Source organism: Pseudophryne corroboree, chromosome 1 (assembly GCF_028390025.1).
Source record: "Pseudophryne corroboree isolate aPseCor3 chromosome 1, aPseCor3.hap2, whole genome shotgun sequence".
Lineage (NCBI taxonomy): Eukaryota > Metazoa > Chordata > Amphibia > Anura > Myobatrachidae > Pseudophryne > Pseudophryne corroboree.
Window position 1 is genome coordinate 1,075,074,903 of NC_086444.1, and position 25,407 is coordinate 1,075,100,309.

The 25,407-nt window shown below is 45.1% G+C and overlaps 1 protein-coding gene across 8 annotated transcripts in view; it reads left to right on the forward strand.

Moving 5' to 3' along the window:
- The window catches only part of YIPF7 (Yip1 domain family member 7), a 201,324-nt gene that overhangs the window by 73,076 nt on the left and 102,841 nt on the right, over positions 1-25,407 (forward strand). For 3 of the 8 annotated variants that reach the window (XM_063920987.1, XM_063920986.1, XM_063920988.1), the window contains exon 6: positions 10,106-10,188. The exons of 4 other annotated variants lie outside the window; for them this stretch is intronic. In XM_063920987.1, the coding sequence (XP_063777057.1) occupies positions 10,106-10,188 (83 nt within the window). Of the gene's footprint in view, positions 1-10,105; positions 10,189-22,625; positions 22,748-25,407 lie in introns of all 8 variants that reach the window. One more of the 8 variants, XM_063920991.1, reaches the window with a different exon arrangement.

Sequence of the window (25,407 nt, forward strand, 5' to 3'; positions counted from 1 at the left end):
TGTGCAATATCTAATTATGTACAAAATTACAACGTATGTGTGTGTATTGCAGTTGTGAGTGCAGCACCAACACTGGCCAGTTTTACAATAATTCCACTACAATTCTTAATTGCAATCATTTACTTTATACTTACAGTATAGGACCAGAAGCAGGTTTTACACCCAGTATGGCCCTGACAATGATCCTTACTTGGGTTTGTTTCTGCCTCTGGAGCAGGGCAGAATTAAGTCTTTAGGGTTGGGTTGGGGGGGTTAGGGAGGGGGGAACTAGGGCACTTAGGACAGGGGGGCATACCTCCCAACATGACCTATTCTGGGAGGGACAAAATGCACTCTACCTGGACTTCCCTTTTAATATATGATTGACATCACATGTGTTGAACTATTTAATTGATAAATAAGGGATGATTGCAATCATACATAAAGTGGGAAGTCCAGGTATAGAGCATTTTGTCCCTCCTGGAATGGGTCATGTTGGGAGGTATGGATTGTGTATATTAAATATAAACCAATGGTGTATATTAGATTTAAACTAATAGATTAATAAGGCCTGGGTACTGTTTATATCTCCACCTAATAGAGAGACAACTATTTTATAATGTTTTCCTGTAGTGGAACAAAGACAATTTAAGCTTAAAATACAAATAAAATCTACAATTTGTCTTGCAAAAATGCAATAGCAGCAGCAGCCTCTTTACTACTAACACACTGGGACAGGACTCAGGAGAATGATCTGTGTGTGTCTTTCTCTAGACATGAATGCTCTCATTAGATAAGAGGTTACACAGAACCCTGACACCCAGGCGGAAGGAGGAGAAGCTGGCATCCCTGGGTAACTTCCAGCTCTCTCCCCTCTGCTATCTCTCCTCTGGTCAGGAAGCTCCTTCGGTATCTCTTGAAATCTGATACTCCTGTGTCTCTGACTGCAATGCATACTGTCCTGCTCACAATCTGGCTGCCTGGTTCTGCTGCTGCACAAGAGGGAGAGCTAGTGATGTCAGTGTGCTCTGGCGGGCGGGGGGCCCTATACAGAGGGGGGCCCAGGGTAGAGTATGCCCTGCATTCCCCAGATGGGACTAGCACACTTTTAGCTCTAGACACATGGTAGTAAGGAGGACTGGTGCAACAAAAAAGGATTAGTTGACTTACGATCCAGCCAATTGAAAATATGCTGTATATCTAAATGCACTGTACTTTGTGTATATCTTAACCAACATATGTTCAAAAACCAAATACAGATGTGTCCACATAACACTTGTTCAAAGCTAAGTCGCAAAGTTTGTGGTGTGGTGTGTTTGTGTTGTGGTGTGGTGCACCTAGCATCTTTTTCTTTCCGAGTATTGGTTTCAGATGTGGTTGGAGGGAGCATCGCTGATGCTTCCTTGGAAGCAACAATGATGCACACATATGCTAATGTGCAGGAGGCGTCTGCTATAAATAGACGCCTCTTTCATGCATGTGTGATCAAGTGCTGCATCCAAGGAGGCAGTATCGGATCACCCGCAACACCATCGGCTGGCTGAGTGACCCATGGTGCCATGCAAGGCAGCTGCCGCAGCTTGTACCAAAAGTCCAGGAAATCTCTGTCTTCTGACGGTGATCCTGGCCTCAGAACTCCCATAGAATGGAGGCGACATACTTCCATTTTTGGAAAATGGAGGCCATAGCCACCCCCTCCCCAAACATCTGCAGACTGTCAGTCTCTTGACATTTGCAGCAATTCTGCATCCGACAACAAAGGTCCCATACTGCATACAGTACAGGTCCAGCGCATATGCAAATTATCGAACATTGGTACTTTGCGACATGTGCTATAGAACCATTGGACCTGAATCAGCCCATTGCTTGCTAATGCAACAAAAGTAGATTACAGGGGTACACTGACTACTGAGGCTGACATTACTTGTACTGATGTGTGCGATGTAGTCATAAATCTGGGTAAAAAAGGCAGAAGATTGGTTTCTGATACGAGTGGCTGCACCCTGCCTTTAGCCACGTATCGTTGAGCGTAAACTGCAACTTTTTCCACACGTTTTATACCATTTTTTTTTTGGCAACAAAAGTACTAATCTAGTGTCCCTGGTACACTCAGGGCAGCTTTGTGTGCAGCTATGGTGCGACGAGATGGAAAATGTATGCAAAAGTACACAATAATGCCTGTGGTGTAAGTCAGGCCAAACATCTCACACCATATTGTGTAGAAACACTAGGTGAATGAGGACATATCTGTATGACCAATTATATTTAGGCCCCTGTGTCCCTAACTCTTTGGGGATAGCTAGTTAAATAAGGCATCAGAGACTGCATGACTATGGATTGGGTACAGGATGCCGGCATTTAGGATGCCAATGGTCAGAATATTGACCCCGGCAACTCAACTGCCATAATTCCGATGGGATCATGCAACTAAAGTAACCCTAACCCTCATTTCCCACAGCCTAACTCTAACCCTCCCTTCCCACAGCCTTACCTTAACACTCCCATCCTGCAGCCTAAACCTAACCCTCCCTTCCAGCAACCTAACCCTTACCATCCCTTCCCACAGCCTAACCCTCCCCCACCACAGGCTAACCCTAACCCTCTCCCCCCGCAGCCTAACCTAACCCTCCACCTGCAGCCCAATCCTAACCCTCCCTTCACACAGTCCACCCTAACCCTCCCTTCCTGCAGCATAGACCTAGCCCTCCCTCCTGCATCCTAACCCTAACCCTCCTTCTCTGCAGCCTAACCCTCCCTTCTTGCAGCCTAGCCATAACCCCCTTGCTGCCTAACCCTTACCCTTTCCTCCCACAACCTAAGCCTAACCCTCCCCCCCACACCCTAACCCTAACTCTCCCCCCACAGCCTAACCTTAACCTTCCCTTCTCACAGCCTAAACTTCCCTCCCACAACCTATCCCTAACCCTCCCTACTAAGCCTAAGGCTAACCTTCCCAGGCATACTAATGTTCAGGATTCCAGATGTCGGGATTCTGGTGTTGGGATTCAGAAAGGTCTCAGGATTCCGGTGCTGGTCTCCTGACCAGTGGTATCCTGTATGTCGGGATGCCAACTACATCACATGGCTATACCCAGCAAAATAACCAGGCTAATGGATAGGTGTTATATATTGTATTGTGTTACCCAGCCAGGATACTCTAAGTGAAAAACATGCATTAGAAAAAGCCTGGCGAATGTTCTGTAGTTGCTGTTCCACACTAAGGTAGAGCATTCATGTCTCTAATTAAGTGTGGTATATTTTTTGCAGAAAATCCAGCCCCGTGTTGAACGGGCTGGGACTTCACAAATGGAGTATTTTGGGCAATTTTAAAACTTGTAACCTATTACTGTGCATCTGACAACTTGTACTTTAAACCTTGAAAAATGTTGCAGCTATTTGCACTCTATAACACAGGGCCATAACTAGCTATGGGCGAGAGGTGCGTTGCACACAGTGCAATGCGCTGTGTGGCAGTAAAATCTCTGCATGCACCCAACTGGCCTTGCATCACTACCGCCTGCCAGCCAGCCATCACTGACAGTTATCTGCAGCACTGCGGCTGCCCCAGGAGGGGAGCACACAAGCCCCGGCTCCCTTTCTCGCTGATAACATGTAGCTGGGCAGCGCTGCAGCTGAATGCCTGCACGCTCCGCCCCCTCTGTCCAGACTCCTGAGACCTGTGAGGAGCAGACCCGGCGACAGGTTGGGCGGGTATTAATGGGGATAAACGTATAGGTCCCTGGGGACAGAGGGATCCGTGGATTGGGGACAGTGCCTTTTAATATTTTTTAAAGTTGACTGTCAACAAAAAAACGGCTGGCCGAACTAACCTTTCCTACCACCTTCCTAGCTTCCTCTCCCTTACCCAGTCCAGTCCCTCCCTGTGGTTCTGGGCATGACGAGGAAGCTGTGCTGCGCCGGACACTTCTCCCTGTCCCCCACCGCAGCGCACTCTATGGAGCCCAGCCAGCTCAGCAATACTTTTGCCCAGCCTCCCGCCAGCACCAGACATGAGTCTGTGGGGGACATACAAAGCGCAACAACAACCCGCAGCCCCCATACTACACTGTCCGTCTCAACACAGGGACTGGCTGTGGTGAGTCCCTCCTCAATCATAAGTTATGTTTGCGTAAAAGGTAGCTCTGCCTGCCATAATGTGTAAAAGGGAGCTCTGTGGCTGCGCCCCTTCCCCATAAAGCCAGACCCCTACATTTTTTGTGCGCGTACTGGCCCTGTCTTGTACATGGGGGGCGCCGGTGCTGTTTTTTGCACACAGCGCTAAAATGTCTAGTTACGGCACTGCTATAACATATAGCTATTTGAAAGCACTAGAAACCAGTTACTTTTGCAGAATCAGAGGCTATAACATCACAGCCAAGATTAAGATTGTAGTTGGTATAACATTTCAAGCCTCTTCCTAAGATCTTCACAAGGTGACTAAACAGTGTGCTGTGCATTCACGAGAGACACAAACATTTCCTAATTACATGAAAATAGCTGGGCAGACCTTATCATTCACTTTCCAAGTTAAAATATCTTACCATTGTGGCAAGTATATTGCAGGGTTGTCGGCTGAGCTGTTATACCTCATTTGACAGTAAATAATACACTTTCTCATGGTCCAAAACACAAAGGGGTAAATGTATTAACCTGGGGAAGGCATAAGGAATCTATAAACCAGTGATAAGTGCAAGGTGATACACACCTAACTGTCAATTTGCATATTGAAGCTGATTGGCTGGTGCATTTATCACCTTGCATTTATCACTGGTTTATCACTTCATTATGCCTTCTCCAGGTTAATACATTTGCCCCCATAGTACCGTAACCACTTTATTATTATTAAAGTGAAAACATCTGGAGATGAACATTTATCCAGGTGTAATGTATTGAAATGCTAGTTTAAAGAAAAAGTACAAAAATAATGTGATTATATATATACACAGTATATATATATATATATATATATATATATATATATATGCAATTGCCACACTACTAATCGGTTTGAACAAGCGTAATTGTGCTCCCCAGTCTGCTGTTACCTTGGTCGTACATTAGTAATCCATCTGAAAAAAAGATGAGAAATATTTGGAGCTGTCAGGGACTGGCTGTTCCTCATATAATATTTTATTGCTACTATACAATCCAAAATATAGAAATATTATAATTGAATGTTTTCAGAAATATTTAATTTATTACATAAATTATTACATTTACTGATCTGGATATGAATATGTTCTGGAGCAAAACATTTATTTTTCTGTATGAAAATAAATATAGCAACATTATGACAAAGCTGCCCCATCAATCTCAGCATTGTCAGTAATATCATTTGTACCAATTTCACATCCCATGAAGCTGATAGATCTGTCAGGTGTAACCTTTTCATAGGGATTGGCAACAATGTGACTGATTTATGTTCATATGGCTGGCAGCCTGATACATGAATCAGACGGTAATGGAGGTATAGTATGGGCTGGATAATGAGAAGAGCTAGAACTATGTTTGAAAAGAAAATGTGTTTATCTTTATTCAGCTCTTACATTTCTGATCCCCAGCAGTATGCAGTCAGAGACACAGCACATTACACGCTCCTTCTCTCTACTTACAGGAAAGGCTATATAGGTATAAATGGTATTATTTTACTCCTGTATTGATTCCAGCTTTCTGTACTTACTGACTCCATAATAGAACTGATAGAGGGCATTGGTACCATACTACACCCTTGGAGGGGTGGTCTTCAGGTTGCCGACTGTCGGGATCCCGGCGCACATTATACCGGTGCCGGAATCCCGACAGCCGGCATACCGACAGATTTTCTCCCTCGTGCGGGTCCACGACCCCCCTGGAGGGAGAATAAACAGCGTGGCAAGCGCAGCGAGCCCGCAAGGGGATCATTTGCGCTTGCCACGCTGTCGGTTTGCCGGCAGTTGGGCGCCGGTATGCTGGTCGCCGGGAGTCCGGCCGCCGGTATACCATGCTACACCCATGTTGGAGAGCCTTTGGTTATTGTATTCCCTTTAAATAATATTTCTCAAATGTTTTTGCAACCTGACTGCATAAACAAGCAGACATATTTTAGGGAGTGTTTGTGTTCACTGATTTTTTGTTATTACTCATATCATTCTACTGTCTGCATAGTAGACTCTACTAGTGGATTTATTTATATCCCAAGTAAACTTAGGGGTCTATTTATTAAGCTTTGGGTGGAGATAAAGTGGACGGAGATAAAGTACCAGCCATTCAGCTCCTAACTGCCATGTCAAAGGCTGGGTTTGAAAAATGACAGTTAGGAGCTGATTGGCTGGTACTTTATCTTCATCCAAAGCTTAGTAAATAGACCCCTTAATGCATAATCCTAACAATCCTCTGGGAGCTACAATACTTAATAATAAGTGATACGTCTGGTGTTACGAAAACACATTCACATAACATACTTTACCATTTACCTAGTGGCAGGAGCGGATCCAGGAAAAAATGACAGGGGGGGCACCACTTGCACGCCTTCGGCGTGCGGTCCCATGAAGGTGCGCGTGGCCTCACAACAAGGGCATGACCTAGCAACAAGGGTCATGGCCTCAAAGGGAATGTCATATTCGTAAGATGGGAGGAGGGTGACACTTTGGAGAGGCAGAGAGTGACAGAAGAGAGAGGGTGATGGGTTTACAGTGACGCAGGGGAGAGGAAGAGGGTGAGGCAGTGGGTGAAGGAGACATAGTGGGAGACGGAGAGGCAGTGGGTAACAGAGAAAGGGTGACAGTGAGAGGCAGTCGGCAGCCGGCTGTAGTAAAGCCGGAAGACTCGGAGGAGAGGGGAGGCTTTCCCCTTCTCTCTCCTCCCCTCCTCCACGATCGGCAGCCGCTGGTGCTTGGCTCGGCTTGCGCATGAATCAAGCAGGCAACTCGCCAGCACCTGGACTTGGTGGGGCAGCAGCATGCCCCATGGGCATAAGGTCAGTGAGTGGGCGTTTAATGAGAGGGAATCTGGTGCAGCCATATAAATAGAGTTATGTATGTATGTATGTATGCATGCATGTATGTATGTATGTATGTATATATATATATATACACACACACACACACACACACACACACACACACACATGCTGTGTGTGTGTGTGTGTGTGTGTGTGTATGTATATATATATATATATATATATATATATATATATAGTATATATACACACACACATACTGTTTATATATATATATATATATATAGTTACCTGGGCACTCAGTTGCAGCGCTGGGATGCACTTGTGCTTTATTAATTCTAAAGGTGGGTACATACTGGAAGATATATCTGCCGATCAATTGATAGGCAGATATATCTATGGACGAATCGGGCAGTGTGCTGTGCATACACACTGCCCGATCCGTCGGGGACTGACGTCATGAACTGGGCGGGGGTGTACACACGCCTGCCCAGTTCAGCTGTCAATCACCGCCGGCAGCATGTGGCTGACCGCCCGTACACACACAGCGACGAGCCAATATATCGGTAGATATATTGGCCGTCGGCTATGCTGCGGGGCTGACGCGATACATCTGTGAACGGCGGACTTCACAGACGTATCGGCCATACACACTGGCCGACGGACCCGCGATATATCGGCCGTTCAAGAGAACGGCCGATATATCGGCCAGTGTGTACCCACCTTTAGATAGGATATATTAGGCTGTTTGCTGGGTTCAGGAGCCCCTGCCTCCCCCCCCTCTCTCTCTCTCTCTCTCCCCCCCCCACTCTCTCTCTCTTTCTTGTTCTCTCTCCTCTCAGTTATTGTGTTAAGCTTCCATGTTTTCTACTGTCTGTTTCCCCAGTGATACTTTCCCTTCATGTTTCTGTAAACCTTACTACAAATGTCTCACTACTCCCTCCTACAGAGACCTTAGGTACCCACTGCCTCTCCTTGTCCGCCTCTCCTTATTACCCACTGCCACCTCCCCCTGGCATCACCCACTTTTTTCTCGTCACCCTTTCCCCAGTGTTACCCACACTGCCTCTCACTGTCACCCTTTCTCTGTTACCCACTGCCTCTCCGTCTCCCACTATGTCTCCTTCACCCACTGCCTCACCCTCTTCCTCTCCCCTGAGTCACTGTAAACCCATCACCCTCTCTCTTCTGTCACTCTCTGCCTCTCCAAAGTGTCACTCTCCTCCCGTCTTACGAATATGACATTCCCTTTGAGGCCATGACCATTGTTGCTAGGTCATGCCCTTGTTGTGAGGCCACGCGCACCTTCATGGGACCGCACGCCGAAGGCGTGCAAGTGGTGCCCCCCCCTGTCATTTTTTCCTGGATCCGCCCCTGACTCTGACTCATTAATACTGCTGCCGCCGCCACTGGGCCCTTCATCGCGGCGGGCGCCAGTGAACTGCGCCGCCGCTTCTTTTTTAAAGGGACTGTTTTTTTGTATTTTTTTGTAAGTGCCAGACATGACAGGGGGGCACGGGTCCGCGTGCCCCCCCCCCCCCCCCCTGGATCCGCCACTGCCTAGTAGCTATATTGGTGTATATATTGAGAACACGTAATATGATTGTCGGAATATATATCCTATTGATCTCAGTGTCTAAATATATATTAAACCTTCAAGGTTGAAAGTAAAGGTTTACATATTTAGACTATCAGTAACTTCAGATACAACTACCAATTGATTGTTGAAAGCAATCCCAAAGGCAACTACATGGGTGTAGAGAAAACTAATAAAATTCAAAGCGAAGGGTGTAGTATGGTATGCCGGCGGTCGGGCTCCCGGCGACCAGCATACCGGCGCCGGGAGCCCGACCGCCGGCTTACCGACAGTGTGGCGAGCGCAAATGAGCCCCTTGCGGGCTCGCAGCACGCCACGCTGAGCTCACCACGCTGCGGGCGCGGTGGCGCGCTACGCGCGCCATGCTATTTTATTCTCTCTCCAGGGGGGTCGTGGACCCCCACGAGGGAGAATAAGTGTCGGTATGCCGGTTGTCGGGATCCCGGCGCCGGTATACTGTGTGCCGGGATCCCGACAGCCGGCATACTGAAGACCACCCCAAAGCGAAATAATACACAGTGAATCATTTTTAATACTTTATTTTTATTTTTCACCTTTATTTTCTGTTCTTTATTTTTCACATCTTAAGGCATTTTAACAATGTTAATAAAAGTTACATTTTAGATACAATTTCTCTTCATAAGTGTGCCAACCAAGAGACAATCCTTTTCCTGTATACCTATTTTTATTGTCCATGGCATCACCCCCTGTTGATGAATGAAAAATTATCTCATGATTACAAATTGGGGACTTTTTGCAGACAATTAGGGTAATAAAATAAAGTATATGGTTGACTAGTGCAGAAGATATCCCTTTCCCATTCTCCTTTATCCTCCATAAACAACTAACTTGCTATCAGTAAGTTGTAACAGTAAATGATGAACTATGCAGAGGGGGTAATAGGGACAAATAGGAATATAGTAATATATGTGATTAATGAAACATCTACAGTAGATTATGTATACTTTTATTGTGTACTGATCATGTGTTAAGTCCCAATTAAAGTTCTGATTCATGTGTACACACCTTTTCAATCTACTTTCCATCCATGAAACTCATTTAAAATACTGTATATGTTGAAAAAACAAAGACAGCGCTTCTGCTGGAAAAGCATCGGACAAATCGGTTGGTAGTGTGTACACACTTCACTTTTTGTCCAACACTGGGCCTAATTCAGACCTGATCACATCAGCAAATTTGTTCTCTAATGGGCAAATACATGTGCACTGCAGAGAAGGAGTGGAGGGCGGGGGGGGGGGGGGGGGGGGGGGGGGGGGGGCGCAAGTATAACATGTGCAGGGAGAGTTAGATTTGGGTGGGGTGTGTTCTAACTGACTTCTACATTGCAGTGTAAATACAAAGCAGCCAGTATTTACTCTGCACAGAAACAATATAACCTACCCAAATCTAACTCTCTCTGCACATGTTATATTTGCCCCCCCTGCAGTGCACATGGTTTTGCCCATTAGAGAACAAATTTGCTGCTGCGATCAGGTCTGAATTAGGCCCATTGTTCCATCAAATCTGATAAAAATTAAACTGTACATAAAACCTGATCTTCAGATGCAATCTGTTTTCTTCCAATAAAACAGGATTGAAGGTCCATCCACACTTTTAAGATATCTCGTGAACAGGTCAGGAATTGAAAGAACGGACCAACAATTGTATACAGTAGGTGTGTACCCAGCTTGGGATAGGCATATGAATATCCCTGCAAATAAGTAAAGATTAAATAGGCTTAAGGTTACCTAAAGGTAAAAAAAATAAAAAAAATAAGGGGCAGACGAGATGGGCCAAGTGGTTCTTATCTGCCATCAAATTCTATGTTTCTGTGTTACCTTTGGGGAGAAGCATCATGTCATAAAATACTAGAACCATCAGAAAGTATTTACACAATTTTAGAAGTGAATAAATGCATGTTTGGCTGATTAAACTGGTAAGAAACCCTGAGACTGATCTGCCGGCTGCTTGCTCTCTAATAGCATCTCTAGGAAGGACATCACAGAGGGGAGATTTCTCTAGCTACCAGGGACACATGTGAATGCCAGGGGTCAGGTGGCTGCCATGTGTATTGCAAAATGCTGGCTTCAGATATAATGGGCCTGATTCTGAGTTGTATGCTAACAAGACACCTCCTGCGGCTTTTGCAAATTTTCACACAGCTGTTGTGTACAAAGACGCAGTAGAGGCATCATTTCAGTGCACATCTAATTCAGGCCCTGTGTGTGGTAATCTAATACCCCTTATCCACCAAAAACCCGGGTCCGACCTGTGTAATTGAATATGGTTTCAAGCCATGTCACAGCGGTTTGAAACTCCATTCACACCGCAGGCTGGACCTGGGTTAGCGGTGGATCTTCCTTCTGTGAGGACTTGGAGATAACATCATCTCCAAGTGCCAGTGATCCAACTCTCCAAGCCCGGTCACCTGTTTACACAGCAGGCTACCCCAGTCTATCCCGGGTCCAACCCTAGTAGTTATTTTTTTAAGCACTCTTTTAAATCAAGCTGTGATCCGGGTAGACCTGCAATAACCCAGGTTATTACGTCAGTAGAAAGGGGTACAAGTGTGTAAGATATGGGTATGCTTTATTTTACATAGTGCTTTATGGCCACATGAAGGCATTTGTGCCCTGTGACCATGATGTTGTAGAAAAAACAAAACAGCTGGAGTCAGAGGTAGATTATCTATACTGAGGGAGCGATCACAACCGGGAGCCTTAGCATACAGCACCATCTGTCCGGCTAAACAATGTTTGTGGATAAAATATTTTCAAGGCAACATGAAATATTGTTATATTAAATCAGCAAGAAACGCCTGGCACTATCTTATCTACAGACACACAGGAAATAAATCTCCTGGTTCAGTAAAAGTGTAGAAGTTAGATATTTTATAACAAGTTCCAATACATAGTACTTTATTAAGAGAGCTGGACACAATGCCAATGGTTTTGCAGCTGGACAATATCTTTCTACTGCGTACGTGCTACCCTATGGATTTAAGACGGTGATAGTAGTGTGGTTTTAGATGCAGAATGATTAACAGGTAGTAAGTGTTTGTGGGAGGTGACCGGTAGCGAGTAGAATGCAGGTGTGTCGTAATTGTTTTGGGGGGGGAGTGTCGGAGTCAGTGACTTCCTACTTGTGCACAGTGGGCCTAATCCCAATGTGGTTAGAGTGGCTATTGCTGCTGCTTCCTTGGAAACAGCGATAACACTGTATGGTAATGCAGCAGGATGTGCCACCTACTGCTATAGTAGTGATCCCACCAGCAACCTAGGATACAGCATCGGATGACTCACTCACCGATGGGGACACACAAGCCATCCATTGCAGAGGCCTGGATATCTGCATCCAACAACAGTGATCACCCCCCCCCCCTCTGAATGGCAGAGACATGCCTCCATTTTGGGAAACAAGAGGTCCTTACCACAGAGCTGGATTTAGGGGTCAGGCCGCCCCTAGGCACAATGATATTGGCGCACCCCACCACCACCATGGGAAGGGGCATGGCCACAGAATTGTATCAATTCACATTACACCGCACAGTAGTGTCCAGCAGTCACATTACACCACACAGTATTACCCCTTATATACGTATTGTGCCTGGTAGAGCTCATTTTACACATTACGTCAGGTAGAGCCCCTATCACACATTACGGCAAGTAGAGTCCCCTTTTACACTGTACGGCAGGTAGAGCCCCTATAACACATTACGGCAGGCAGAGTCCCCTTTGACACATTACGGCAGGAAGTGTCCCCCTATTTACACATTAGGTAGGCAGAGTCCCTTTTCACACATTACGGCAGGCAGAGTTTCCTTTCACACATTACGGCAGCAGAGTCCCACTTTTTACATACTACGGCAGGTAGAGTCCCCTTTTTACGCACTACTGCAGCAGAGTCCTCCTTTTTACACATTACAGTAGCAGAGCCCACCTTTTTACTAGTGATGAGCGGATTCGGTTTTACTCGGTTTTACTCGGTTCTCAAAACGGCATCTTATTGGCTATCCAAAACACGTGACATCCGTGAGCCAATAAGATGCCGTTTTGAGAACCGAATAAAACCGAGTAAAACCGAATCCGCTCATCACTACTTTTTACCCACTACTGCAGGCAGAGTCCCCTTTTTTAACACACCACAGCAGCAGAGTTCCTCTTTTTACACATTACTGCAGGCATAGTACCCCTTTTTACACATTGTGGCAGGCAGAGCACATATTACAATGTGCGAGAGAGAGAAGTGGAGTGTGTTATTCTTACGTTTGGCTCCATCCTCTCCAGCTGCCTCTGTCCTCCTAATGCTGCAGCAGCGCAGGCCAATGTGCGTGGGATGGGGTTGGCTCCCCAGAAGACGCTGATTGCGGGGGTGAAGAGGGAGGCAGGGGCAGAGCCAGAGACAGAGACAGAAGCTGTAGCGCTGCGCGGCTACCTATGTGAGAAGAGGTAGCCGGGGCGCTAATGCAGCCTAGCTCAATGTCGGCCGGGGAGGTGGACGGGAGGACGGAACCCACAGTGCAGCACACTAGCAGCAGCTGCACAATGGGGACATGGCGGACATCAGCTTCTCTAATTGGGGGGGATTGCCATGCCGCCCCCAGCAAGTGCCATCCCTAAGCACGTGCCTCACATGCCTAGTGGGAAATCCAGCACTGCCTTGCCACCCCTGCCCCAACAGCAACATTCTGTCAATCACTGCTGCCGTCCTGCTTCCTACACCGCAGGACCCATTTGCCCACATGCAGTACAGGTCCTGCACATGTGCAAAGTACTTTGCGGCATGAATAGTAACAACTGGACCTGAATGAGGTCTACTGTTATTGGCCCCGGCGTCTTAGTTCTGACGGACATAGGATTTCTCAAAACTTTGATGGTGTGACTAATGTACAACCAGTGCCGCGTACACATGCGGTGGAATTGAGGAGCTGACTGTGTGCATTGCTATACAAAAGACAGTGGCTGCGGCTTTAGCTACCTACTCAATTCCGCTGCATACAAAGATGCAGCTGTGACAGAATTTGCATCCACCTGGGATTCAGGTCCAAAGTCACTAAGTATATATATGAGCCACCATGGAATTGTGCAGGAAAATGTAACATGACTCTACCACACGTCACTCAGCAGATGCCTGTTGCTGGAAGATGCAGGAAGTTCAGAGTTATCCCATACAGTAGTTGGCAGAGTGGATCACTTATTAAAATAAACTAATTCTATATTTAAGCTTGTTCTGTAAAAGAAACGATTCATCAGCTGTGACATGCAAAGTAAAAATCAGCAGCTGTAAACCCCTAGAATTTGTATAATGTGTAATCACCTGCTACAGCATTCAAATCATGTGATTAGCAATTACAAGTCTCAGGAGTTTACATAATGGTATTCAGCAATTTTAACATTATACATAGCTCATCTATGTATCTTTTGCATCTCCTTTAATGGAATATATCACTGCAATGGTAGTTCAGTAGCTTTGATCTGGGAATGTAACAGAGAATGACTTCCACAGAGGTAGTGGGTTTCATGGATTTAAACCAGCAAAAAAGAATTGCAAAAGTCTAAAAAGTTAATAAATAGAGGGGGAAGAGGGATGTGAAGTGTATGACTGTCACATATTAGGTTCCACATGATACTAATGTGCACAAAGCAATACATGGATGGTGTAATGGTTAGCATGGGTTCGATTCCCACTATGGCCCTAACTGGTTTACTCCGGGTACTCCAGCTTCCTCCCACAATCCAAAAATATACTGTAATGGTGGGTACACACATGATGATTCAAAAGTGTGCATACACACTTGCCGATGTCGGCTGCGACGAATGATGGCAGGGGGTGGATCTGGGGCCATATTGCGTTCAGCAGCATCGCATCGCTAGCGACAGCCTCAGATTTTTTTGCATGTACAAAAGATCTGAGGGTGTCGCTAGCGACCCGCAGGTGCACACATCATCATTGTCCTCGTTCATACACACGGAACGATTTGATGGAAGGGAATTTAGATTGTAAGCTCCATTACGGCAGGGACTGCTGTGAATGGCTGAATAGGCTCTGTAATGCGCTGCGGAATATGTGTGAGCTATATAAATAACTGGTAGTAATAATAATAATAATGATAATAATAAAGAGCAACAGCATACAGGAAATGAGAAAAGACTGTAGTTTAGCTCTCCTTTGGAGGAACAGAAACATCATCCAGTGCACGCTTAATCGATGTGGGATACTTCGATGTTAACATAGGACTATATAAGAAATATATTATAATACCACATAGTAAAATACTGTTTAAAACACATATTTCATTAAAAACACAACAAATAATGCATGTATAGTAAAGAAACTGATTAGTAACTTATCTACCAATCTTAGTAAAGTGTCCAACAGCCATATAGTACCATAGTATATAATAGTAATTGAGGAGGGGGATACTGCCAAGTGGGAGCGTCAACTTGGACTTCATAGTAATGCACAGATATATTGGTCTGTACTGCACTTTCACCTAATATTGGCCCTCATTCCGAGTTGTTCGCTCGGTATTTTTCATCGCATCGCAGTGAAAATCCGCTTAGTACGCATGCGCAATGTTCGCACTGCGACTGCACCAAGTAACTTTACTATGAAGAAAGTAATTTTACTCACGGCTTTTTCTTCGCTCCGGCGATCGTAATGTGATTGACAGGAAATGGGTGTTACTGGGCGGAAACACGGAGTTTCAGGGGCGTGTGGCTGAAAACGCTACCGTTTCCGGAAAAAACGCAGGAGTGGCCGGGGAAACGGTGGGAGTGCCTGGGCGAACGCTGGGTGTGTTTGTGACGTCAACCAGGAACGACAAGCACTGAAATGATCGCACAGGCAGAGTAAGTCTGGAGCTACTCAGAAACTGCTAAGTAGTTAGTAATCGCAATATTGCGAATACATCGGTCGCAATTTTAAGAAGCTAAGATTCACTCCCAGTAGGCGGCGGCTTAGCGTGTGTAACTCTGCTAAATTCGCCTTGCGACCGATCAACTCGGAATGAGGGCCATTACCCTTTGCTACTGATTATTTGCCCTCTGAGTTCCATGCTGACACCATTAGGAAATGATTACTGAAGCTGCTGCTAAATGTACCTCAGCAATCACTCCTCCTCAGTGTCACAGAGGCCTGCTTGTGCTGCCATGTTAGCCATAATTATAGTTCAGCACTTTTATGCATGACCCCCAAGCATGCTGGGATGTTATTTGCCTAATTAATGTATGAGCCATAGCTGCATGGACTCTTGCTTTTTACATGCTTCATCACCCTCATTTACCTCATGTTTTCTATCGTTTTATGTTTTCTCCACTACAGTACATGTACTGGTGTATGACTATATCAAACCAGACATACTGTATTAGGGCAGTCAAAACTAAACCCCCCCCCCCCCCCCCCCCCCCCATGTCTGCAAATATTTAATAGATTGTAATATGTTTTGAATGATTATAGAATAGATATAGTTGTTCAGTAATAATATAAACACAGAGTGTTCATAGTATTCAGGGGCGCACAGTGCTGCCGGAGGCTACCAGCTGGGCAGCTGCCACCTCCTGCCAGTCATGACATTATTCATCTTTTCCTGTATTTATGTAAATCATGTAACTCTTCCCTGTAAAGTTTGAAATGTAAACATTTAATCAATTACCATTTTAAATCATAATTTGATGGAGACTATTCCATATTCAGACCATAGATAACTTATTCTTATTTAGCCTAGCCATCTTCTTAAAGATTAGAGATTTTGGACTTTTTCAGGGATTTTAAAAAGACATTGGATATACTGTATGTACTCTAAATCACTAGATTTTCATCTTCTGGTCCTTCTAGCTTTGTCAGAAATTCTGGTCCTGTGATTTTAGGTTGTTTCTTTCCCCTACTTTTCATTGTCATTACTGGTTGACCAGGATGGCATTCACCAGGGGTGGAGGCAGGGGCAGATTGGGATGGAAAACCAGCCAGGGAAATATCTGGAATGGAGGCAGGATACTTTCTACTCATAGGGCCTGATTACGCAGTCACTGCAGTCCTTGCAGGGTTGGATCTAGCCCTTGTGGTGCCCCGTGAAAAAATAGGGGCGTTTCTTCGTGAAGGGGCATGGTCAGTCATGCCCCCAGTAGAGTTGTTGCGCCCCCTAGTTTGTGCCTCCAGTAGTATTGCCCCCAGTAGAGTTGTGCCCCCTAGTTTGTGCCGCTTACAAAAAAAATAAAAAAATAAAAATTAATACTCACCATCCTCGATCCTGATTCCCGACCACTGCTGCCCTCCGTGTCCGGCCGCCGGCGCCACTCCTCTGATCTATGGGAGAGATGTCATGACGTGCCTCCCATAGCACCGCATAGACACTAGAGGTCAATCATGACCTCTAGTGTCTTTGTGCCACTCCCACAATGCAGTGCGGGGCACGATGACTTAATCGCGCACTGCACAGTCAGCACTGCACAGCAACGGGGGGGCACCACCAGTAGCAGATCTTGCTATGGCGGCGGTGCCCTCCGGACTGCGGTGCCCTACGGAAGGCGGTGCCCTGGGCAAAAATCCTGTGTGCCTGTAGCAATATCCGCTACTGAGTCCTTGTGTCTTTTGTAGAAGTTAGGGCTGCAACTCTTTGCTAATGCTGCTACAAAACTCTTCCCTAGTGCACATTTGTGAATCCAAATGTGCAAGGACTGAGACACCCACTTTGTGTTTACAGATGTTGCCCCTGCTCATCGTTTTAGTTGGCCCCCAATGTGAGTGATTCAGTGTCTTTGTACGCAACCAAATAACCACCTTCAGCAACATGCCCATGTCACTCCAAAACACACCCATACTATGTTACAGCTGCATCTGATTAGCCAACATCCTGTACCCACCCAGGAACACATAACACATTTTTTTAGCACTGTTTTTTTTATTGAGACAGTAGGTGACGAGCATATAAAGTGATCAAGATTTACAATGAAAGTTCTTATATACAGAAGGTCTTACAGCTTTGGAGTCACCATACAATGAAATTACAATGTAAGGATAGAATGAAAGTGTGTTAAAACATTTCACAATATAGGTTTTCAAAAGAGGTATGAGGTGCTATAAAGAAGAATATACAAAAAAGGTCCCAGATACGCGTCAAAGGATAGTTCATATAAGTATCTGCGATCCAGCTGTCAGTTTTCCATATTTTTCATCAGTATATAATAGTCAAAAATAGTAGTCATTACAAAAGTTGTAAATATAACTGAATAAGGAATACTTCAAAGAAATTATTATAAATGAGAGAAAGGGGGGAAAAGGGAATAGAGGAAGGTTATAAAGAAAAGAAGAAGGAATGGGGAGGGGAAAAGAGATAAGAAGTGATAGAAAAGTGAGTGAACAGAGAGAGGCGGTTAGCCTTGGAAGAGGGGGGGGGCAACTTCCAACTTATTGGTACACGTATGATCGTTACATTCTCAGGGTCATCAGCTTGTATTGCAGGGCCGTAACTAGGGGGGGGCTAAGGGGGCATGCGCCCCGGGTGCAGGATTTGAGGGGGCGCCATGGAGTTACAGAGGAGAAGGTTTTTTTTTTTTAAACGGCAGTGCTGTGCTGCACCTGTGAGACAGCAGACAGCTCCCAGGGCAATGTTTCTGACCCACCTGTCTGCCCGCAGCTGTCTCCGGTGCTGTGCAGGTGAGCTCCATTACCTGGAATATCTCCTATGCCGGCTACTGTCTTAAACTCTCTTCTTTGCCATGCAGTGCTGCGACTAGCGTGCGGTGCACTTTACAAGCTATAGAAGCGCACTGTGCTCCCAGTTAGCAGCATCAACCTCCACTTTGCCTCCCAGACGGGGGATTTGGTGTAGCTTATAGGGTATGTAGTGTAGTGATGTATTGCAGTATATAGGGGCACGTAGTGCACTGATGTGGTGTAGCATATAAGGGGATGTAGTGTAGTGATGTAGCGTAGCATATAGGATATGTAGTGCAGTGCATAGGGGCATGTAGTGTAGTGATGTAGTTCAGCGTGTAGGGGATGTAGTATAGTGATGTAGTGCAGTGCATAGGGGCATGTAATGTAGGGATGTCGTTCAGCGTGTAGAATATGTAGTATAGTGATGTAGTGCAGTGGATAGGGGAATGTAGTGCAGTGATGAAGTGTTATGATATAGGGGGTAATTCTGAGTTGATCGCAGCAGGAACTTTGTTAGCAGTTGGGCAAAACCATGTGCACTGCAGGGGGGGCAGATATAACATGTGCAGAGAGAGTTAGATTTGGGTGGGTTATTTTGTTTCTGTGCAGGGTAAATACTGGCTGCTTTATTTTTACACTGCAATATAGATTGCAGATTGAACACACCACACCCAAATCTAACTCTCTCTGCACATGTTATATCTGCCTCCCCTGCAGTGCACATAGTTTTGCCCAACTGCTAACAAAGTTCCTGCTGCGATCAACTCAGAATTACCCCCATAGTGCAATGTATGGGGACACACAAAGGAGCATGTAGTTGAACACGCTGGCGGGGCATGTGACACATAGGGTTTTTGAGGCACATAGGGGAATATTGTCCAATAGTATCCTCTTTTTTCGCATTTTTTGATAATATGATTATTTTAGTCTGACAGGGTTTGTTTTTGATTGTGTTTTTTTGGGAGGGGGGCGCCAATTTTTTGCCTTGCCCCGGGTGATGAAAATCCTAGTTTCGGCCCTGTGTATTGGAGCATCACCTATCAATAGTCGGGTTTCATACTATTGTGTATTTTGAAAACACGCATGTATCTGAGATTTAATGGTGTCTGATTGAGAAATGATAAATCTGTCCCAGATATTAAAGAATTTCTTAACCTGAGACCCGAGCTTCCTTGTTTAAGGAGGTCTTGATCCAATTCATCTTAAATGTACAAAAAAGTTTTCGCTTAAAGAGAATAATGGATGGAGGGTGAGGGGATAGCCACTCTTGCAGGTGACTGCAGTAACGATAGTGAGAAGTTCTGATTACCTGGAGTCATGCAGCTATCAGGACTCACTTAGCCTAAAACTGCCCACTCAGTGGTCAATGGGAGTAGTTCAATGAAGGTTGAAAAATAGCATATTGTTTGACTTGAACCCAAAACCATTTGATCGAACAGCAGCTTCAAAGGCAGCAAAATAACGTAGCAGGAGTAATGTCACATTTAAGGCATTTAGAGGATTCAGCATTTCCAATCACATTAGCTCTAGATGGAGATAGGTATCTGCTATAAAATATTTTATACTCCATCTCTCGGTATGATGTCACAGATAGAGCATTTAAGGAGTTAGAGAGAATGGACAGTATATAAGAAGTATGGAGATGTGGGAATTGCTCCTGCCAAAACACTATACCTGTGTTATATTCACGAGAAGAGGGGGGATCGCATAAGAGAATAATAGAAAGAGATTTATCTGGGAGGTTGGTGCAGAAGTTGGAATGCTGAGTCTAGCACGTTACTCCAGTCAGCTCGGGATAGGTTATGAAGTACAGCACTAATGCTGGATGAATGGTAACATGGGTCCAGGGGGCCCACATCGTACACCCAGCACCCATATAATTGTATTTACCCCTCTGGAGTCCAGCAGCGGATGCTAGCACTGCAGATAAAAGTCACCATGAAAATGGCATGGTAGCCATTTTCCTGGAGCTTTACGCATGGCAATAGAGGTGCCCTGGGGACAAGGCGCATTGTGCCATGCTCCCAGTGCCCTGCGCACGACTGTCAGAGTTTACAGCACTGCTGCCAGAGAGGAGGGGTCTGCATGAAGCATGCACATGGGATCTCGCCTCTCCTAAACTACCCCTGTCCAGCGCTGTACTCCCTTTCCAGGCATCTCTCCAGTGACATTACCCTATCTCTCTAGTGCTATCCTCTTTACATCTCTCTGCGATCATTACTTTACTTCAGAGGTTCTTAAACGTGGTCCTCAAAGCACCCCAACGGTCCAGGTTTTAGGCATATTCATGGCTCAGCACAGATGGTTAAATCAAATTGAGTGAGGTGCTGATTAAGTCACCTGTGGCCAAGCATGGATAAACTTAAACCTGGATCATTGGGTTGCCTTGAGGACTGCGTTTGAGAACCACTGCTTTACTTGCATCTTTCCATGCCGCAACCACCTGCAAAATATGTAATTCAGTTTATAAAACATAATAAAATCCTAATCATTATTAGAAATGATCCAAGTAATTATAAGAAATGCATGTACAATATTAAAAAGCAAATAAAGTGTATATCTGATATCCCATGAGGTGATAAGTATCCAAACTGGTCAGGTATGTGCACTCAGTATGTTTTGTATTTTGTCGGATCCATTGTATACAAGATCCAATGATTCCATGTTGATGAAACCTTGTTGACTAGTATAATGGGTGCAGAAGGACCCATACTACACACCCTGCACTCAGACTATATGTACCTCTCCGCCAAGCACTACAGAAATCACTGAGAAAATGAAGCAGTGTGATTTTACTGGTGATTTGTGCATTAGCAGTAGACTCTGGCACAGTGCCAGAGTCAATTCAGAACATGCGCTGGCAAGAAAAGGGGCCTCCCAGAGACTGTACACATCCCCCATCTCTCTTAAACAACCCTTCTTTAATCCTTAATTGTAGAACACTTTTGGGATACAATAGTGTCCTAATGGATAAATTCATTGTATGTCTACAGTCTTCTTCCAACTGATTACTTCCTCCCACTCCTACCTCCAAGATTTTTCACGTGCTGCTCCCTTTCTCTGGATTTCTCTACCTCTCCCCCTCAGACACTCCACCTCTCTACAAAAACTACAAATGGGCTCCCAAGACCTTCTTCTTTACCAAACCCAGCCAAATCTCATCCTAACCCTCTTTTCTACGCTCTCTGTCTACCCCATCTGTGTCACCCCTTTCTGTCTGCCCCTCCCCTTTAAAATGTAAGCTCTCATGGTTAGGGCCCTCTTCCCTCATGTGCTTATCCTTTTCGCACTTTAATAATCTTCGACTGCACCAAATCATGTGGTTTTCTGCCACCTGATACTTATTTCAGTGTCATCTGCTGATGCAGCTGCTTATTTACCCTGTATTTGTCCTATTGTCTTCAACTGTAAAGGTGGGTACACACTTGTAGTGTGTGGACGGATCGGGCAGTGTGCTGTGCATACACCCTGGCCAATCTGTCGGGGACTGACGTCATGAACTGGGCGGGTGTGTACACACACACACCCAGTTCAGCTGTCAATCACCGCCGGCTGCCGCAGCATGTGTACAGGCGGTCGGCCGACCGCCCATACACACACAGCGATGCGCCAATATATCAGTAGATATATTGGCCGTCGGCTATGCTGCGGGGCCGACGTGATACGTCTGTGAACGACGGAGTTCACAGATGTATCGCCCGTACACACTGGCCGACGGACCCGCGATATATCGGCCATTCAAGAGAACGGCCGATAAATCGGCCAGTGTGTACCCACCTTAAGTCACTGTTTTCCTGTGTTGATTATTTGTTTATATACTCTGTAATTGGGTGCTCTGGATGCCTTGTGGTGCCATATAAATAAAGGATAATAAATAAAATTACATAAATAAAATAAATTTATAAATACAGTTATCTATTATCTACTATAATCTATTATATTTAAAACCAGGCAGATATTTATGAACCTCAAGTGTTTTCTCTGTTATTGAGAACTTTCCATTAACAGTTTATTCAAAATGAACTTCAACAAATAACAAATATCTGATTATGAGTTTGCTGCTCTGTGCTATAATATGCCTCTTTAATAACATCTAGCAAATGAATGATGTTATTCCCAGCATTTGCACAAGACAGTCATTTATTTTTCATTGTATTTTTTTCATTGTCTTTAAAAAAAAAAAAAACATCTATTACTTGACTGGGGTTCACCCTTATTTGTCTTATCTGGGTATCTTGAAGTGATGTCATAATTTAGGATACATTTGGCATATTTATTATGACAGTTGCTCAAACAGAGGTCATATCTTACCTGCCAAATCTCTTGTCATGATTCATTAGCATCAAAAACATAGAATATGAATATTCTTAATTGTCTATTTGAAAAAGGAAAAAACTAGCTTACAACTTTATCCCACTGACATGTCCAATTGTGCTGTGTATTTGTTTCATTTAGTTTCATTGCTGTCACAAAGGTTGATTTGGGTGTTCCCGGAGTAGACTTCGGCGAGTCTTTGGTAGCAGTGCTGTAATGCAGGAACTGAGGCAGAAGGATATATCTCTCTATCATAGGCTAAGGTAAGAACAGAACTGGAGGAGACTAGGATACTGGATAGGAAAGATTGGCTGAGCTTCGGGTGCTAAGCTGGAACTAACTAGGTTCTTGTCTGGCTATACTTCTTGGACTGGGATGGGACAATGCTACTTGGACTGGGCTGGGACCAGCAATGCTTCTTTGACTGGGCTGGGACCAGCAATGCAACTTGGACTGGGCTGGAAAGGATAATGCTTCTTAGACCAGGCTGAGACTGGCAATACTACTAAGACCGGTCTAGAACCAGCAGTGCTACTTGGACCAGGCTTGGACTGGCAATGCTTCTTAGACTGGGCTGGGACCGGCAAAGCTACTTGGACCAGGCTGAGACTGGCAATGCTTCTTAGATCAGGCTGGAACCATCAATGCTGCTTGGATTGGGCTGGGAACGGCAATGCTTCTTGGACCAGGCTGGAACTGGCAATGGTTCTTGAGGCAACATGGGAACCTCTGTGCTAAGGCTGAGAGTTGGCTGAGGCCTGAAGTATACTAATAGCTGGTGTAAATTAGGAAATGCACAAGGTTACTTCAGCAAAACTGAGCTAGTGATTCCCTAGACTTGCTTGGGAGTCCACTGAAGGAGTGAGCTGAACACTGATATCTGGACACAGAATTCTCACAAACACAAGTCCTGGATTCTGGACCACTGACCGCCAGTAGTCAGGAGCCTACGGATGTGGCCGAATAAGCTACATTGCTCTGGCGAATTGGATTGCCCAGGCAGCCCCTTTATACCCCTTACTGTGCTGTGATTGGTGAAACTGGACAGGTGATCTCTTACTATATTACGACTGGTCAGTTCAGGTCAACTGACTCATGGCAAGATTGCGGCGCCCACAGCATGGAGCCAGCGGGATCATCACATGTGGAATGCCAACGGGAGAGCAGCAGGGACTGTGGGGAAAATACAAAAGGAAGCCGGAGCCGCTGTAGCCGGCATGCAGCAACAAAGACCAGCGCGGCTGCCATGTCCTGACAATAGCCTTGTAGTGTCTGGTTTAGATTACTGTCCTTCCCTTACTGGATTTTAATCTTGATCTATAATACTTTCCAGATGCTAAGTATTACTCTTCCTTGCCTTAATTTCCCTAGAGGACACTATCCTGTAGAACAGTTTTTAATAGAGAGTTAGAGGAGGGAAATTTTAATAGAGAGTTAGCAGAGAGAATAGTGAGCAGTGAAGCTGCTCCATGGACAGTGCAACAGGCAAGGTACTGCAAGTAGCACAGAAACTCCTGGGGGAGAAAATGAGGGGAAATGGAGGATTGTGGAAAGAGGAATGATGAGGAGGAGAAGGAGCAATAATGAGGAGGAATGATGATGATTCATAGCAGCTGGGGGGGGGGGAATAATGAGGAGGAGGAGGAACTGTGTGTATGAATGAGGAAGATTGATGATGAAGAATGAGGCATTGGAATGATGATGAGGAGGTGAAGCACTGGGGAGGAGGATAAATGCAGAGGAGGAATGTAGATGATGAGCTCTACTGTGACATAATGTGTATAAGCGGCTCTACTGTGCGGTGTAATGTGTATAAGGGCTGGTGTACTACTGTGCGGTGTAATGTGTATAAGGGCCAGGGTACTATTGTGCTGTGTAACATGTATATGGCCTGTGCGGTGTAACATGAATAACACACTACTGTGCTGTGTAATGTGAATAACAGACACTACTGTGTTTTTCTCTTCTTTTTCTTCTTATAGCGTACTTCCACCCCACTGTGTGCTATTCCTGTAATGTTTACCTCCATTGAATGCACACCCTACCAGCGGCAACCTATGCAGTGCGCCTCACATTGCTGCCTCCGATGGTTCCTCCATGGGTATGGTGTGCTACACCCAAACAGGGCTAAGGGAAACAAAAAGTCTTACAGATAAATCATAAATTCAAGATCTCCGACGATGCTTCTTCTTACGGGACCTTTTTTGGTTTTACCCCTGGAAGCATAAAGACATTGTCATAGCTTACAGGTGACTCCAGTAACAGAGCTTCTTCAGCTACTGAGTCATAATCCGAATTGGAGTCAACGTCACAAGGCAAAACCACAGCTTTCTTAGCAGGAGATAAAAACTTGACAGACTGAGCAGATGATGGGTTCCAATGACAGGAATTTTCAGAAGACCATTTGTATGGAGAGGAGAATGACATACAGCCAGAAGTTATGTACTTGGTTTGTTGTTTTGGAGAAGATTTAGGAAGACTGCATATTTTCTGAGATGAAGAGTCATTCGTGCGCTGGTTCCTCAAAGGTGATCCGACTTCAGTAATAGAAGTTTCATTCGTGGACAAGGCAGGACTCCCAGAATATTCAGAAAAATCTATTTCAGGACCACTAAATCTTTTAGTAACAGCATTACTGAAGGCTTTCAAAGTCTTGAAGAACAGGATTGTTGGAAGAGATGAGTGGTTTAAGTCATTCCAGAGCCTCCCCCTTGAAGGCCATGCCCAAGAATAGAATTATCTCAGCATCAGAGGAAAGGCATGGACGCAATTCCCGAACTTGAAGTAACAGATCTCGAAATTGCTCCATCCCCCCATTAAAGATAATAGGGTCTGGGTCTTGGTCAGGATCAACAGAATGAGAGTCTTTAGCTGGACCAACAGACTGGACTTTCTTTTCAGGCTTGACAGAAGGAAGAACTTT